The sequence below is a fragment of the Phocoena sinus genome, chromosome 19, assembly GCF_008692025.1.
Source record: "Phocoena sinus isolate mPhoSin1 chromosome 19, mPhoSin1.pri, whole genome shotgun sequence".
NCBI classification, from domain to species: Eukaryota; Metazoa; Chordata; class Mammalia; order Artiodactyla; family Phocoenidae; genus Phocoena; species Phocoena sinus.
In genome coordinates this window covers 9935078-9951066 of record NC_045781.1, presented here as the reverse complement: position 1 = coordinate 9951066, position 15989 = coordinate 9935078, and the positions used below count along the sequence as shown (strand labels likewise).

General features: G+C 54.1%; 1 protein-coding gene across 1 annotated transcript; it reads left to right on the top strand.

Moving 5' to 3' along the window:
- The first annotated feature begins 1893 nt into the window (after window positions 1–1893).
- Window positions 1894–15989, top strand: CBLC (Cbl proto-oncogene C). Its single transcript, XM_032613607.1, has 12 exons — window positions 1894–2255; window positions 4820–4966; window positions 5599–5755; window positions 6033–6154; window positions 7267–7404; window positions 10060–10147; window positions 10839–10970; window positions 12430–12567; window positions 12857–12937; window positions 15503–15618; window positions 15741–15806; window positions 15912–15989. Exons 1-11 carry the CDS (start codon window positions 1906–1908, stop codon window positions 15748–15750), a joined length of 1479 nt encoding a protein of 492 aa, XP_032469498.1. The 5' UTR covers window positions 1894–1905; the 3' UTR covers window positions 15751–15806; window positions 15912–15989.

Here is a 15989-nt window from a genome sequence, read left to right as displayed (position 1 = left end):
TTAGAATGTGTGTCCAGTTCATTCACTTGAACTGCTCTGTGGGAGTCCTTTGTGAACGGATACCACAATGTATTCATTGCTTCTGATGATGGACACTTGCCCTGTTTCCAGTTTTCTCCATTTCCGACAAGGCTGCAATTAACATCCCTGAACACGTCTCTTGGAGTTTCTTAGGGCAGTATTTTACAACCTGCCCAACAAGATCCATTAGTGGGTTGTGAAATCAATTTCGTGGGTTGCAAACACAATTTTCCCTTTGATGAAATTAAATTAAATTGAATAGAAGATACGAGAGCGCATGCACATAGTCGGGGTAAGGATTGCCCTGTGAAACTTGTTTGTTTCAGGTGTATAACGTCCCAGTGTGAGCAAAAGTGTTTACAAGCCACGGCTCTGAAGGAGGTAGCTGGCAATGGCCTTGCCCTGCCAAGGCTTTGATGGATCCAGTCAAGTTATTATTCTCCGACCTAATTTGTCCGTTTACACTTCCATCAGCTCCTGGTCAACACTTGGTATAATCAAAACTTTGAATTTTTGCCAGGCCAGTGGGTTTTCATCCTGTTTCGCGGAGGTGGAAACTGAGGCTCAGAGGATGCAGGAAGGCAAGGAGCTGGGAGGCAGACCCCTCCATCCTGACGGCAAAGCCCGGGTCTTCGCTTCGTCTGAGACGTAAATTTGAAGATTCCACAAGTTAAGGATTCTCGGGTTCTGAGAGATGGGGGATGGGGGCTGAGGAGGAGGGTGGGGTGCAATGGGAGCCTCATCTCTCATCCTCATCCCTCTCCCCCTCCTACCTCAAAGAGTTTTTGAGAATTCAGTGAGAAAATGTAAAGCCTGACGCACAAGGACCGACAGAGAGTGAATGTTTAATAAAAGTTAGCTATTACTATTATTCTCTGATTGGAAATTCTCTAGGTATGTGCATATTTGTAATCAGAACTTGGCCAGTCTCCTGGCCGGGGCGTGGCCAGGACGCCCAGGGGCGTGGCCTGGATGCCTTGGGGGCGGAGGGACGGTCCGGCCCACAACGCCCCCGCGCCGTGGCCGCCCAACGCACAGCCCTGGCTGGGGAGATGCTACAGGTGGCGCAGGTTGGGGAGAGAACCACGTCTCTCCAGCCCTGCGCTGAGCAGCCGCGCCTGGGCCTCAGCATTCATGAACCCCATTTTCCCGCCTCATCCCCTGAGGACCCAGAAGCCCCCACCTCCTTTGGAAATCTGGGTGTCTCAACTCCAGCCCGATTTTTCGCAGGCCCCTGCTGTGGGGACCCAGGAATTATGTCACCAAATTCCTGCTCCCTCAGACATCCTTCTCCCAACTCCTGCTCTTAGGGGACCCACGGGTCTGGGCACGCTGTGTTCCTTTTCAGGGACAGAAGGATCACAATATTTCCCTAACATTTCCTCCTAGAAAGTTCAGCTCTCTGACCTTTAATCCCATGCCACGACCCATGACCCAAACTTTGAGCCACGACCCAGGAAAGCCACGTTCCAACCCCATCCCCTTCAGGGTCTGGGTAGCTAAACTCCCAGCCCCACTCTCGCCCCCAACAAAAGTCCTAGGTTTCCCCCAACCCCTCCTCCACTGCTGTCTTGGGACCCAGTCCTCAGCCCTTCCCAGAAGGGGCCCAGGCATCTTACCTGCGATTCCCACCCATTCAGGAAGTCCTATCGCCACCCACCAAAGCCACCCCATCCGGCTTTTCTTTGGGGATCAGACGTTTGAACCCCATCTCTAAGGAACCCAGTTGCCAGAGTCCCCAGCCCCCGCCCCCTTTGGACACACAGGTACCTGCAGTCCCCTCCCGGGTTCTCCTGGCCCGCCCCGTCCCGCCCCCACCTCGGGCTGGGCGGGGCCGCGCCTCTCCCAGCCACTCGCTCACCTCCTCCGGCATCGGAGGAACTCATGGCTGCGGCGGCCCTGCGGGGACGGCAGTGGAGAGAATCTAGAGCGTTCGGTCGGGCGGTGAGGCTGCTGCAGCGCCTGGAAGAGCAATGCGGGGACCCCCGGCTCGCCTCGAGTCCCCCCTCGCTGCGGGACCTGCTGCCCCGCACCGCGCAGCTGCTGCGCGAGGTGGCGCACGCCCGGCAGGCGGGCGGCGGAGGCGGCCCCGAGGGTCCCGGTGGTGCGATGGACTTTCTCGTGGTCTATCTCGCTAACCTGGAGGCCAAGAGCAGGCAGGTGGCGGCACTGCTGCCACCCCGGGGCCGGAAGACTGCCAACGACGAGCTCTTCCGGGAGGGCTCCAGACTCAGGTGAGCCCTTGCGCCAGGACAAAGGTGAGCTCGCGAGTGGGTCCCAGGTCATGCTCCCAGTTCCCTCCTCCCTCGGACCCAGGGGTCCCGGTCCCAAGCCCTTCTCCCTGAAGGAACATGGAAAACTGGGCCACCCAGGCTTTTCCTTCCTTGGGCACCTGGGCACTGAGCTCCGCATTTCCCCCTCTTTCTTGGCTAAGAAGCGGGCTGCTCTCCCAGAGGATTTAGACACACATCCTGGAATGTGGAGACCCCAGGGAGCTTCCTGCATGCGGATCGCTAGACAAAGTACTCTTTAAGCGCCCATCACCGCCCCCGCCTGGGGGACTCCCAGAGCCTCTTTAGTTCCTGAGGAAGAGCTAGCTCAGGACCTGCTTGTCTGCAGGTTGGCGGCTCCAGTTCTGAATTCTGGGGAAAGGACTGCTGAGTGACAGGGGCAGAGGTTTGAGGCCTAGAGCCCAGAACAAGGTTTGGAACAGCGGTTCTCAGTCCCAACAGGCCCCCACGCCCCTTTTTTAGAGCATATATTTTGTAGTGTTTCTTTAAATCCATCCTGAAATGAAATACATAGGGTAAATAACCTACCTATTCATAATTCTTTAAAATAACCCACTATAATGCCCAAAATGTATTATAAGGAGGAGATAAAAGGAATGTTCTTCATAATGAAATTATCTATATTTCAAATGAAAATGCCAAGGCATAGTTACAATTATTCTGGAAGGTAGAATTGACGAGTCAGACACTTGCACTTGGAGGGAAGAATCACTGTTGCTGAATCAAACAGACTTCCCTGGATACATAGGATAGAGAATTTCTGTAAAATTCAAAATCAATTTTCAAAGTGCAAAAAATGCTTATGTAGGGAATACCCTGGCGGTCCAGTGGTTAGGACTCCAAGCTTTCACTGCAAGGAGGGCAGGTTCAATCCCTGGTCTGAGAACTAAGATCCCACAAGCTGCGGGGCGTGGCCATAAAAAATGCTTATGTGAAACTGAACTGGGTTCTAAGGTCAGATCATTATAAACGGATTTTCCACCTTCACAGATGTCTGATGGGACATTGGAAAATTGAGTGGGGTGTGGGTAAATCTAACTGGAGGGGATTGTCCCCACAATCCAGCCTCAAGTAAATGTCTAGAAGCTCCTTAGAATGGTGGTATAACTCCACTGAGAACCACTGTTCTAGATGCAGTAGGTTCTGGAAACTGGGAAGCTTGGCTCAGTGAGTATCTCAGTGGATTTTCTAGAGTTGAGGGTCCTAGCAACTCTTTGACGGAGATTCTAGACCAGGACTTTCCACTAAAATCTAATACAAGCCACATATGTAATTTTTCATTTTCTAGTAGACATATTACAAAAAGTTTTTTTAGACAGGTGAAATAAATTTTAGTAACATTTTCTTTAACTCACTATATCCAATATATCTCAACTTATGATCAATATAAGGTGATGATTAATGAGATCGTTCACATTCTTTTTTATTTTTTTCCTTTTGCGCTAAGTTTCTGAAATGTAGTGTGTATTTCACATTTAGAGTACATCTCAACTTGGACCAGTCACATGTGAATAGTGACTATATTACAGACTCTGGGAAGGGAGGGTGCTTAGAAACTGTCAAGGGTGGCCCTATAAAAGGCATCAGGGGTACTTCCCTGGCGGTACAGTGGTTAAGAATCCACCTTCCAATGCAGGGGACACGGGTTTGATCCCTGGTCAGGGGACTAGGAATCCCACATGCCATGTTGCAACTAAGCCCACGTGCTCTGGAGCTCGCGCGCCACAGCTAGAGAGAAGTCTGCGCGCTGCGATGAAGATCCCGTGTGCCACAACCAAGACCCGATGCAGCCAAAAAAATAAGGCATCAGGAATCCTACAGACCTGGAGGTTATTTATATAAAATAATAAGAACAGTAATAGTAATTAACATGCCCTGAGTGCCGACTGTATACTAGGCTGTGCTTGACATTTTAGGTGCTCGTAAGATGGGTAAGAATCCTCATAGCTCCCCCTGTGAAGCAGAGGCTGTACTTACCCAGTATTTATGCCCATTTCACAGTTGAGGAAACTGAGGCTTAGCAGGGGAGGGAAAAAGGAACTTGCCAAAAATCACACAACTACGTGTCGGAGCTACCCTCTACTGCTCGCCACGTCCTGAACGGCCCCTCAGGGAGGCAGCCAGCAGGAGGAAGCACAGGGGTCCACCACCCAGTGCTGCTAAAAACAACAGGGAGTCTCCGAACTCAGGCCGCCCTAAATGGCCCCAGCCCTAGTGGTCCCCACGTCCAGCTAGGCAAGGCTTCAGGCAGAGGCTGGGATTTATTTGCCGGAGGATGCCTTGGATATTAGGTGGTACCTCCCTTTCCTTCACAGACAGGGACACTGAGGTTCTGAGTGGGGAGGCATCAGCACTGCAACAGCCGGTCTTGGAATCTACTTTTATCCTGCACTGACACCTTAGACAGATTCTGGGGGCCTCACCCCTGTGCGTGTTCTGGCCAGAGGGTGGAGGTGTCCGTGGGGGCCCCAAGGTCAAGTCCAGGTCCTCAGAGCCCAACCTCGCAGGCGACAGCTGGCCAAGCTGACCCTCATCTTCAGCCACATGTGCGCGGAGCTGGGCGCACTCTTCCCTGAGGGCAAATACTGTGGACACACGTACCAGCTCACCGAGGTCCCGGCCCACACTTTCTGGAGAGACCATTGCGGAGCCCGGTGAGTGAGCACCCGCCCCTGGGACCCCATCCTGCCCCCGCCCACGGACCCAGGTGTCCAGGCCCCCGGCCCCTCCCCCCTCAGACCCAGGAGTCCAGGCCCCCGGCCCCTCCCCCCTCAGACCCAAGAGTCCAGGCCCCCCTCCCCCCTCAGACCCAGGATCCAGGCCCACCTCTCCCCTCAGACCCAGGATCCAGACCCCCCTCTCCCCTCAGACCCAGGATCCAGGCCCCCGGTCCCTCCTCCCTCAGACCCAGGATCCAGGCCCACCTCTCCCCTCAGACCCAGGATCCAGACCCCCCTCTCCCCTCAGACCCAGGATCCAGGCCCCCGGTCCCTCCCCCCTCAGACCCAGGATCCAGGCCCCCGGTCCCTCCCCCCTCAGACCCAGGATCCAGGCCCCCGGTCCCTCCTCCCTCAGACCCAGGATCCAGGCCCCCGTCCCTCCTCCCTCAGACCCAGGATCCAGGCCCCCAGCCCCAACCCCCTCAGACCCAGGATCCAGGCCCCCGGCCCCTCCCCCCTCAGACCCAGGACCCAGGCCCCTTGTTGCCTCCTTCCCAGAAGTGCTCCCATTCTAGCTTCCCAGAGGCTCCGCCTACAGTCCCCTCCCCCCACGCCCTTGCACCTAGGTGTGTGCTGCCCTGGGCTGAGTTTGAGCCGCTTCTGTGCCTCTGCCACCCCGTGGAGCCTGGCTGCACCACCCTGGCCTTGCGCTCCACTATCGACCTCACCTGCAGCGGCCACGTGTCCATGTTCGAGTTTGACATCTTCACCAGGCTCTTCCAGGTCAGGCAAGGCCAGTGCCTGAAGCCCAGACGCTTGGGTCCTGGGGGAGGAGGGGCTGGGGACTTGGGCTTGTGGGTCTGAGGGAGGAGGCGGATGGGGGCCGGATTCCTGGGTTCTGGAGAAGGAAGGGTCTGGAATCTTCTGTGTCAAATATATTCCTGAGGGAGTATCTTCGGGAGTGAGGGAGGCGTCTGGGTTCTTGGACTCTGGGAGACACTAGGGGTGTGGGCTGCTTCCTCAGCGGACACTCCCTGACCCAAGCACTGCCCCACCTTAGCCATGGCCAACGCTCCTCAAGAACTGGCAGCTCCTGGCCGTCAACCACCCAGGCTACATGGCCTTCCTCACTTACGATGAGGTCCGAGCACGTCTGCAGACCTACAGAGACAAGCCAGGCAGGTAAAAGGGCCAGGACTCGAGGAGAAGGCTGCCAAGGGTGCAGGGGTCTGGGTCCTAGGCTGGGGTGTCTGGATGGCCTAGACATCCTGCAGAAAGTAAGAACCGAAGGGCCGCAGTACATGGGACCCCAGAGAGTCGAGAACTCAGAGATAGGATGCTGAGTGCCCCCTACGACCTAGGTTCTCCCGGGACCACCTAGACCTGCCCAAGATCCAGCAGCTAAAGGGACAATACCTGGTCTGGCAAGGGGGCCTGAAGACCCTGCCCCAGGATAAGATTTGTTTCTGATAGGTTAGAGCCTATGCAGTACCATCTGTTAAATATTTTAAATATGACCTCCCACCTTCTGGGAAACCAGACACCTGAGTCCTTAAAGTATTTCAGGCCAGGAGTTCTGAGCTGTTGGATCCCTCTAGAGGGCTAAAAATTGAGGGACTGAGCTCCCTGGAAGTTAAGGGAATCGGGTGTCAGATCCTTACGTCTTTGCAGGGCTGAGGTGCAGGACCCCCAAGATGGTATGTATTAGCACTCTTCCAGTTGTACTTCAAACTGGTGTAAAGGGAAAGAAAAAGAAATGGATTAATGCCCATAACTGAAAAGACCAGGTTTGGGTTTCAGGCACAGCTGGATCCAGGTGCTCAAGTGCTATTGTCAGAAATCAGTTCCTGTTCTCCCCCTGCTTTCCTCTTTGTTAGCCTCATTCTCAACCACAGTCTTTCCTCATGGTGGCAAATGGTTTGTAGAAGCCCCAGCTTTACACCCTACCAGCTTATCAACCCTATAGAAATGGAGTGCCTTACTCCTAATACTTCCAGCAAAAGTCCCAAGGCTGACTCCCATCACTCTGGCCAGGGTCCTGAAAAGGACTGGTTGGCCAAGCCAGAATCAGCTTTGTCTAAACCCCAGTGAAGGTGGAGGAGGAGCCAAGCAGGTGAACACAGCAGACATTCCCTATAGTGGCAGCCAAGGGTCTAGCACCTCACTGCCTAGAAGTTTATAAGGGAGCAAGGACTTAGAGACCTGGATCCCCGATAGGGTGAAGGGCCGGCGAGTTCTAGAAAGGACAGCAGTGACCGCTCCCTCACCCCATCCCTTCCTACCTCTTCCTCCAGCTACGTCTTCCGGCCCAGCTGCACTCGCCCGGGGCAGTGGGCCATCGGATTCGTGAGCTCAGATGGCAACATCCTGCAGACCATCCCTCTCAACAAACCTCTGTTCCAGGCACTCCTGGAAGGACAAAAGGAAGGCTTGTGAGTCACCATCCTAGCAGGCGGAGGGTGTCAACAGAATGCGCTTCGAAAGGTCATGCATGTAGAGCACTGCCCAAGATCACCACGCCTGAGGGCACAGGGTTCACAGAGTAGACAACATAAATTTGCAGTACTACAGTGTGCCAGCAGGTGGCAGACAAGGGTCCAGAGGAAAGGGCACCTTTTCTAGTTCCCACAAAGCTGCCCTGTTGGGCTAGTAGCAGCTCTCCGAGGAGTGTGTGGGAGTTGGGCACAATCCCAGTGGTCCCCTTCCTTGGACTTGCACTCAAGGGCTTTTGCTTCTAGATATCCGTATCCTATTCTAGAATTTAGACTGTTAGAGCAGAAGGAGAACTGGGCAAAAAGCTAGACTGGGGTTTTCAATCTGTAATCTTGGCTGCCCCAGGGCCCCTCTTTCGGAATCTGCCTTGGGTAGGACGGGAGGGGAAAAATTGGTAGGTGAGGTTCCCAAGTCTCACCCTGGACATTTAACCAGAGCCTCCTTAGCTAGCGGTCATATCTATATGTTACACTATGAGATAGATGATGGATAGATACATGGATGATGATAGACAGATAGATAGATAGGTAGGTAGATAGAGAGAGAGAGAGAGAAAGAAAGAATGGATGGATACATACATTAGATAGGTAGGTAGTTAGGTAGCTAGGTAGATGGATGGATGGACGGACGGACGGACAGACAGACAGACAGATATGCAGTTGATTCTCATTATTTCTCATTATTTGTGGTAGTTCTGTTCTACAAAATCGCAGCCAACACTGAATTAGTGACTCCTGAGCCGTTGCTCCTAGGGGAAATACAGCTGTAGGTTCCTGCAAGATTCTGGTCACATTTTTGTCAACCAGTCACTACATAATAACCTTTATGTGTATTTCTGTTTAAGGACACCTAATTTAATACATTGATATATCATCGATACGTTCACATTGAACTCACGGCCCGCAGCACAGTAACTCACCTGAACAAAGCTCATCTCCCACACGTATTTTCTCCCTAATGTACATCACGGCCTTCCTGTGCTTAGGACATGAGACAGCACTTCAGCACTCTGCTTGGGGGGCATTTAAGCCAGCCAAGTCACGGAGAAAAAGCATTAAAATGCGGAAAATGGGGCACCAAATAGACTGTAAAAAGGACACGTTTACAGTATGAGAAATGAAAGGAAAAGGCCAAATGCTGCTTTGTTCATCCTCAGCTGGGAGCGGGCCTGGTCATGAATGACTGTGAAAGTGCCGCAGGGAGTATTGATTTTGAGGTTCCATATACATTTTAGCAAGTAGGCAAGTCTGCAAATTACAGAGTCTGCGAGTAATGAAAATCCATTGTGTGTGTGTGTGTGTGTGTGTACGTATATATATGTGTACATATACCCAGACATATACTATCATATCTCTATCTGATAACTGAGGACACTGTGGCACAGAGAGACAGAGACACTTGTCCAGGTCACACATTAGCTTCTGAGCTAATGAACTGGGATTTGAAGCCAGGCAGCCAGGCTCAGAGCTCATACCTGACGAATAAAGAAAGTACTAAGTTCCAGGTCAGATTTCAGTGGAGGATTCCCAGAGTTAAAACAAGTGTGAATACCGTCTGGTTTAACCCCCCTACCCTATGTACACACACACACACACACGCGCACACACACACACACACACACACACAATTTTAGAGACGGGAAAATCAAGAGAGAGGGGGCAGGCGACCCCAAGCTCTTTCTACCACACAGCAAGACAGTTTTCTGGGTCTCACATTGATCCTAGCACTTCCCCTCTCACTGGGTACTTATGTGTGGGGGCAAGTCCTGCTTGTTTTCTGAGCACTGTCTTACTTAATCCTTGCCACCCATCTTTGCCTTAGGCACAATTATGTCCATTTCACAGAAGAGAAAACTGAGGCCAGAGAGGTAGAGTTGCCCAGCTCAGGTCACGCAGTGTGTTTGTGGGAAGCCGCACCAGGGCCCAGGCCGGGGTGCCTGCACTGCTCTACCTGGCTGGCCAGGCAGAGCCACCGGCCTTGGGGAACCTGTGGCCCCGAGTTGATCTGGGGCTGCAGTTATGACCTGGACGGGAGACCCATGGTGTGCAGAGCCTTCTTGTGGGCTGACCTGGAGCCAGGCTCTCAGACCTGGCCCACAACCCTGGTTCTGCATCCCTCCAGGCCTCACCCTGTGGCCTCGGGCATTGCCTGTCCCACGCTGAGCCCCGGTCACCCTCTGTGAAGTGAGAATAGTGTAGACGGACTAGGGGGGGTCCTCCCAGCCCTGTGGGCCGAAGACTCTAGGATCTGGTCACTCCCGCAATCTGTGACTAAGATGCTATTATGCTGGGACCTGAAGACTGTAGGACGGGTAAAGTTCTGGGAGGTCTGGGCCTGAGGTTTGATGTTTCCTAGTTCTCATGCATCTGGAGTTTCCAGAGCTGGAGTCACTTAGTCTGTCCTTCTATGGGGGTCTGAGGGGACACAGCCCTACCCTGGGGGCCTGAGAGGGCACAGCTTGCCCTACAAAATCCCAATTTCAGGAGAAGGGAGGGAAAATATCCCCAGGCCAGCTATGTATTTGGGGCAGATGTTCCAGGGCGGGGTGAGGGGTGCTGGAGGGCCCCTCGGTACCCCCTCTTCCCTTCCCCCAGCTACCTCTACCCAGATGGGAAGAACCACAACCCGGACCTGACCGAACTCTGCCAGATGAAACCCCATCAGCATGTCCACGTGTCGGAGGTGAGGCTCAAGCCCGGCCTCCCTCCCCGGCTCACCGCCCATCGCCTCCATCCACTGCGCCATGGCTCAGGGATCCCCTCCCATGAGTCAGGCCCTGGACTCGCAGAGGGCTTGGGGTTTTGCACTGGCTTGGAGGCCGCGTGAGCTGGGGTACATCACTTGGCCTCTCTGAGCCTGTCTGTTCCTCCTCTGGAAAACGCAGCTCCCCCTGCCTCTTCCCCGGGGCTTTTCATGGGAATAAAACCAGGAAATGATACCGCTGAGATCATCAGAGCAGCTAACGCACTTTGCGCACTCACTAGAGGCAGCCCCTGTGTCAGATTTTAGTCTTCCAGCCATCCCATGGGTGAGGGGAGACATGACAAACAAAAGTTTGAGTATAAGCGTATCCCGTGCAATATTCGGGACGCACTTAGACCTCAAAATGTATTCATTGTTTATCTGAAAATCAAGTTTAACGGGGCATCCTGTATGTTTATTGGCTGAATCTGGCAGCCCTGAGCGTAGACCACCCCCAGAGAACAAGTCCCATAACAAAAGCACATGTAGGAGGCACTGGGACACGCGGCCTTGAACTTAGGGGAGGCTTCAGGGCTGGTGCAGAGGTTTGGGACTTATTTCCTGGTGTCTGACTTGCATCTCCATGGCTGATATCACCACTCGTCGTCGTCATCCCCATCTTGCCCGCCAGGAGCAGCTGCAGCTGTACTGGGCCATGGACTCCACGTTTGAGCTCTGCAAAATCTGTGCCGAGAGCAACAAGGACGTGAAGGTGGAGCCGTGCGGGCACCTGCTCTGTAGCCGCTGCCTGGCTGCCTGGCAGGTGGGTCCGACCCTGCCCTGCCTTCCCGCCCGGTCCCCGCCTCCCTATAGTAAAAGACCCTAGAGGATCGCCCACATGCCTCGTCGATCACATGGGGAAACTGAGGCCCAGGGAGAGGAGAAACTTGCTCCATTTATGCCTCTGTCTCACTTACTGCATCTGTCACCTCTGCTTCTCCTTCTCCAGTTACATTATTAGTGGAAGATGCTACACTGGCCCTGATGTGGGAGGGACGTGTCTGTGGGACTGACCACAATAAATATGGCCAAGGCATTCCTAGCCCGTAGCATTCCCTCTCTGGGTGATCTGGGGTCAGTGGCTTTACCTCTCTGAGCCTTAGCTGCCTTCTCAGGGGAATGGGGCTGGTGGTAGTGACCTCCCAAGGGAGGATCCAGGCCCCTGGGTAAAGGGAACCCCTGTGGAGTATGGGTGCCTGATACTAAGTTTTCCATTGTGATGTAAGTGTTAGACCTTAAGCTTTTGATTGCGGAGCTTATCATAACAAAGACATCCATCTCCCTGACACAGGGACTAACAAAACAACTAGATAAGGAACTAGCCACCCCGACCCTTGAAGTTTCCCTTTAGAAAGAAAGCCCTAAGTAACTGAGCACTGGAGTGGTCCTGCTTCTCTCTTCCCATACCCTGATTCTCGCTCTTCTGCTTTAAATTTGCCAACAAATAATGAACCCCAGAAACCCTAGGCACCCCATTTGGCCCCTAATAAAAGCAGAGCTCCAGGTCCGCCTCCCTCCCTGCCTCTCTCCCTTCCCTCTACCTGCAACCTCCCGTACCCTCCAGGACCTGTGAGTAATAAATCTTGTTCTTCAAAGTCCCCTGATGGTTGATGCTGAGATGCGCCCTGCAGTCATAATAAGAACTGAAGGGCGGGCTTCCCTGGTGGCGCAGTGGTTGAGAGTCCGCCTGCCGATGCAGGGGACGCGGGTTCGTGCCCCGGTCCGGGAGGATCCCACACGCCGTGGAGCGGCTGGGCCCCATGAGCCACGGCCGCTGAGCCTGCGCGTCCGGAGCCTGTGCTCCGCAACGGGAGAGGCCACAACAGTGAGAGGCCCGAGTACCGCAAAAAAAAAGAACCAAAGGGCTGGCCCAGCCATAACACTGGCCCCAGTGGTGGTGACGGGGGGGTGTCTGTGGGACTCCCACAGTGAATACATATGGCCCAGCTGAGTGTCTCGGGCATTCCTAGCCCATAGCATCACTATTGTACAGCTGAGACCTACACAGCACCGCGGCTCTCTCGGGCTCTGGTCCAGCCCCTCCTTTCTGCCCTGCATGTCTCTCCATTTTTCTCTCTTCATAATTTCTCCTCTCTGTCTCCATCTCCCTCCCTCTGTCTGTCCTCCCCACATCACTCTGTTGGGGATAAAGGCCCCAGTAGTCCCAGGGGACCTGGTGGGGAACAGGGAGACCCTGATCCTTTCCCTCCCCACTCCCCCAGCGCTCAGACAGCCAGACCTGCCCCTTCTGCCGCTGCAAGATCAAGGGCCAAGAGGCTGTGATTATCCATGAGCTCAAAGCCAGCGCCGCTGCTGAGGACTCAGAGGACAGCAATGGCAACGAAGGGGGGCTGCAGCAGGTAGGTAGGGCCAGGCGGGAGCTGGAGCTGGAATCCCTAGGGTCTGAGGGAGGAGGGGGCTGGTGACAGGATTCGGGGGTCCCAGGGGCATGGACTTTTGCATCCCTTAGGGTCTGGGACTATGGCTTTCTCTAGTATAACCCTCTTGAGGGTAGAACTTTTGTCTCATTCTCCATTCTACCTCCAAAGCCTAGAAAGTGCCCGAGTGGTGGGCCTCCAGGCAGGGGGACATGTAGGTGAGAAGAAAATGGTAGCTCATAACCCCCTCCCCACCCTCTGTCTCCCTTAGGTGACCCCCTCAACTCTTCCCCTGCCCCCTCGCCTGGATCTGCCCCCCGAGAGTCCGAGAAGCAAATACCAGCTGAAGGTGGTGAGTCAGGCACTGGTCTGAGGTGGGCAACTTGGGTCCCATTCATCGCTGGGGTCCCCAGTCTGACCAGGTGCTCAGGGGTACGGGCCAGGCACTTGTTCTCTGCACCCATTTACGAGGTGCCATCTGGCATCCACACCTCTATGGCTTCTTCTCTTCTCTCCCTTATTCATCCCCCCTCGTTGGCTTTCTGGCTCTCCTTCCAGCATCCCAGGTGTGCCCTACCCCAGGGTCTTTGCACGAGCTGTTCTCTCTGCCTGTATCTCTTTTCCGCAGGCTCACTTTCTCATCTCATCCTCTCAGGGAGGCCTTCACTGACCACCCTATTGAAAACAGCGCCCCTGTCCCTCCAAGCCCCTGCCCAGCTGCATTCTCTCAGTCCTTTGCACTGGCTGGCAGAGTGTATGGTCTATTGTTTTCTGTCACCGTTAGCAGGTTGTCACCTTCCTGAAGGTTAGGACTTTGCCTTATTCTCTGTTATGTGAATCGTGCCTGACACATAGTAGGTGCTCAATAAATAGGTGTTGAATGAATCAATGGAATGAGTCTTCCCAACAACCCTTTGAAGTCAAAAATGTTCCTCTCCTCATTTTCCAGAAGAAAAAAGCTCAGAGAGGTGACTGCACCTGCCCAAACACACAGCCTGAAAGAGGAGAAACCTTAAAAACCCCCAAAATCATCTGCTTATTTTCTAAGTGAGCCCTGGCCTTGCTTTTTTTCTTCCCCCCATCCCCCTGGCTTCCGAGCCCCTGGCTTCCTGCGGTGCAGGGGGCGGGGAGGTCTCTGTTAACATCTCAGGCTGAGTACACACCAGATCCAATCGATACTGGGCAGTCTTCAAACAAACAGCTCAGGAAGTCTGGGAACATTATTCGACCACAGCAAACAAGAGAGCCAGCTGGGAGGGCGGGCAGGGGCGGTGACACCAGCCAGGGAAGCTAAAAACAGATCCCAACCTGCAGCCAGAAACAAATGGAAACATTCAGAGGCACTCGGCCTCTGAGGACAATGAAGGGGGACGGAGGATGACAGGCACCTCTGGCCAGAGGGTCACACCTATGCCGAGGCTGTGCCCTCCGCCTGGCAGACCTTTTCCTCTTTCCCAAACCCGGCCTGATTCAAATTCCAGTCAACTCCAATTCCGTCATTTTTCAAAACGAGGCGGAAGAGAGCCTCGGGTGTGCTACTTCCCAGCAAGGTGACTGTCATAATGAGAAGAGCTAACACGCGTGTGTAACTCCTGCTATATTTTGTTGCCATGACAACCTGGCAAGGTAGATGCTATCATGATCCCTATTATACAGAGGGGTACACTGAGGCTCCAAGAGCTGAAGGTCACCCAGCTCAAAGGCGAGAGTCAGGCAGGACTGGAACCCAGGCCCCTGGCTCCAGACTCCAGAATTCATCCTTAATTTCCTTGTCTGTGAAATGAGCGTGATGCCAGTCCCTGCCATGAGGGGATTCATCCATTCATCACCGGATGAATACCCCAGCTAGACATGCTCCCTCACGGTGCTGTTCTCCAGCAGAGAAATCCCCCTCTAGGGGTTGACACCGTCATTCAAGGGGACCCAGGCACCTCGCTGTGGCCACGGGGGACCTCTCCCATCCTCAGTGTCTCCATGTGGAGAATAAGGACAAGCGTGGCATGGGCCCCGGGAGTTGTGATGAAATCGGCAAGATTGGGCATTTGTAACCTGAATCAGATCCCCTCCCTCACCTCTTGGAAGCCCCCAAGACCCCAGGACTCCAAGAATTAAAGCCAACATCCTCTCCATCAGCCCATAAGGCCCGGGGATCTGACCTCCTACCGCCCCTTTAACTCCTTTCCAGCAACAATGGACCCCCTGCTGTTCTTCTAAGGAGCCAGCAAGCCCACCACCCACTGCAGCGCTTCTGCCCACATCTTTCTTGCACTGAGGCTTCTGTTCAATTTTCCCCTCCTCCAGGAGGCCTTCCCCAGCCACCCTCATGTCTGATCAGCCCGCACTCTCCCCCTCCGCTATTTCAGTTCTCTGAAGGACACCTAACACTCGGGGATGCTTCCTTGTTCATGCACCGATGACTCACGTTAAGCCTCTTGCTTAGTAGACTGTTGGCTCCATGAGGACAGAGACTTTAGTCTGTCTGGTTCCTGGCTGGCTCTTCAGAGCCCAGAACAGTGCCGGACACACTGTAGCTGCTCGGGAAATTTGTGGGAGGAATGAATGAATGAATGAATGAATGGGTGGATGGATGGATGGACAGACGGACAGATGGATGGATGGGGGGGGATAGAAGAGGGAATGAATGGGTGGATGGATGGGTACATGGATGGATGGATGGTCGAATGGTTGGTCAGATGGGTGGACAAATGGGTGGATGAATGGATGGATAGACAAACAAAAGTTTGTTCTAAGCAAGCCAGAGGTGTTGGGGGGGAAAAAACAGCATGGACTAGGGCAAGACCCTGCCATACTGCCCGCCCCCCCTCCCACCCCCCATCCCCGCCATCACTGGGTTATCCCTGTCCGGGCCTGACAGCTGCAGCTCATCCACAAAATTTCTTAATCTCCTCCCCTCCAGGCACCTCTGGCGCTCCCCAGACTTCGAGCCCCTCTAACCTTGCCAAGATTTTGGACTGAGGCCTCAGCCTCATTGGAAATCACCTCCAGCCCCCAGGCCAGGGAGGGCACCAGAGGGTAAGTGGAGAGGGCAGCTGGGGTCCAGGACTCCTGGGTCTGAGGGAGGAGAAGGTGGGGGAGGAAGGGAAACACTGGTCCTAGGAAATTGACATTCCCCCCTTAAATTCTCCCTATTGCAGAAACTCCTAAAGGGAAAGTCTCCCCTCCATCTGCCCCTGAGGGACCCACGAAGGCCTGGATGCCAGGTGAGGGCCCCGCATCGTCCAGGTTCCCTCCCTCAGCCTGACCCTGCCTGCCCCACCCAACCTGGATGTGATACTACCTAACCCACCGCTCTTTCCACCTCACAGGGCACCAAGATGTGCTGCGAAAGGGAGTCCCAGGGGCTGGAAGGGGTTTGGGAAGTGGAAATAAACTGCCAAGCCGGG

Coding starts and splice junctions, on each gene's coding strand:
- CBLC (XM_032613607.1), top strand. CDS start 1,906: ATGGCTGCGGCGGCCCTGCGGGGACGGCAGTGGAGAGAATCTAGAGCG. Junction 2,256..4,819: donor CGGGAGGGCTCCAGACTCAG/GTGAGCCCTTGC, acceptor CCAACCTCGCAG/GCGACAGCTGGCCAAGCTGA. Junction 10,971..12,429: donor GCTGCCTGGCTGCCTGGCAG/GTGGGTCCGACC, acceptor CCACTCCCCCAG/CGCTCAGACAGCCAGACCTG.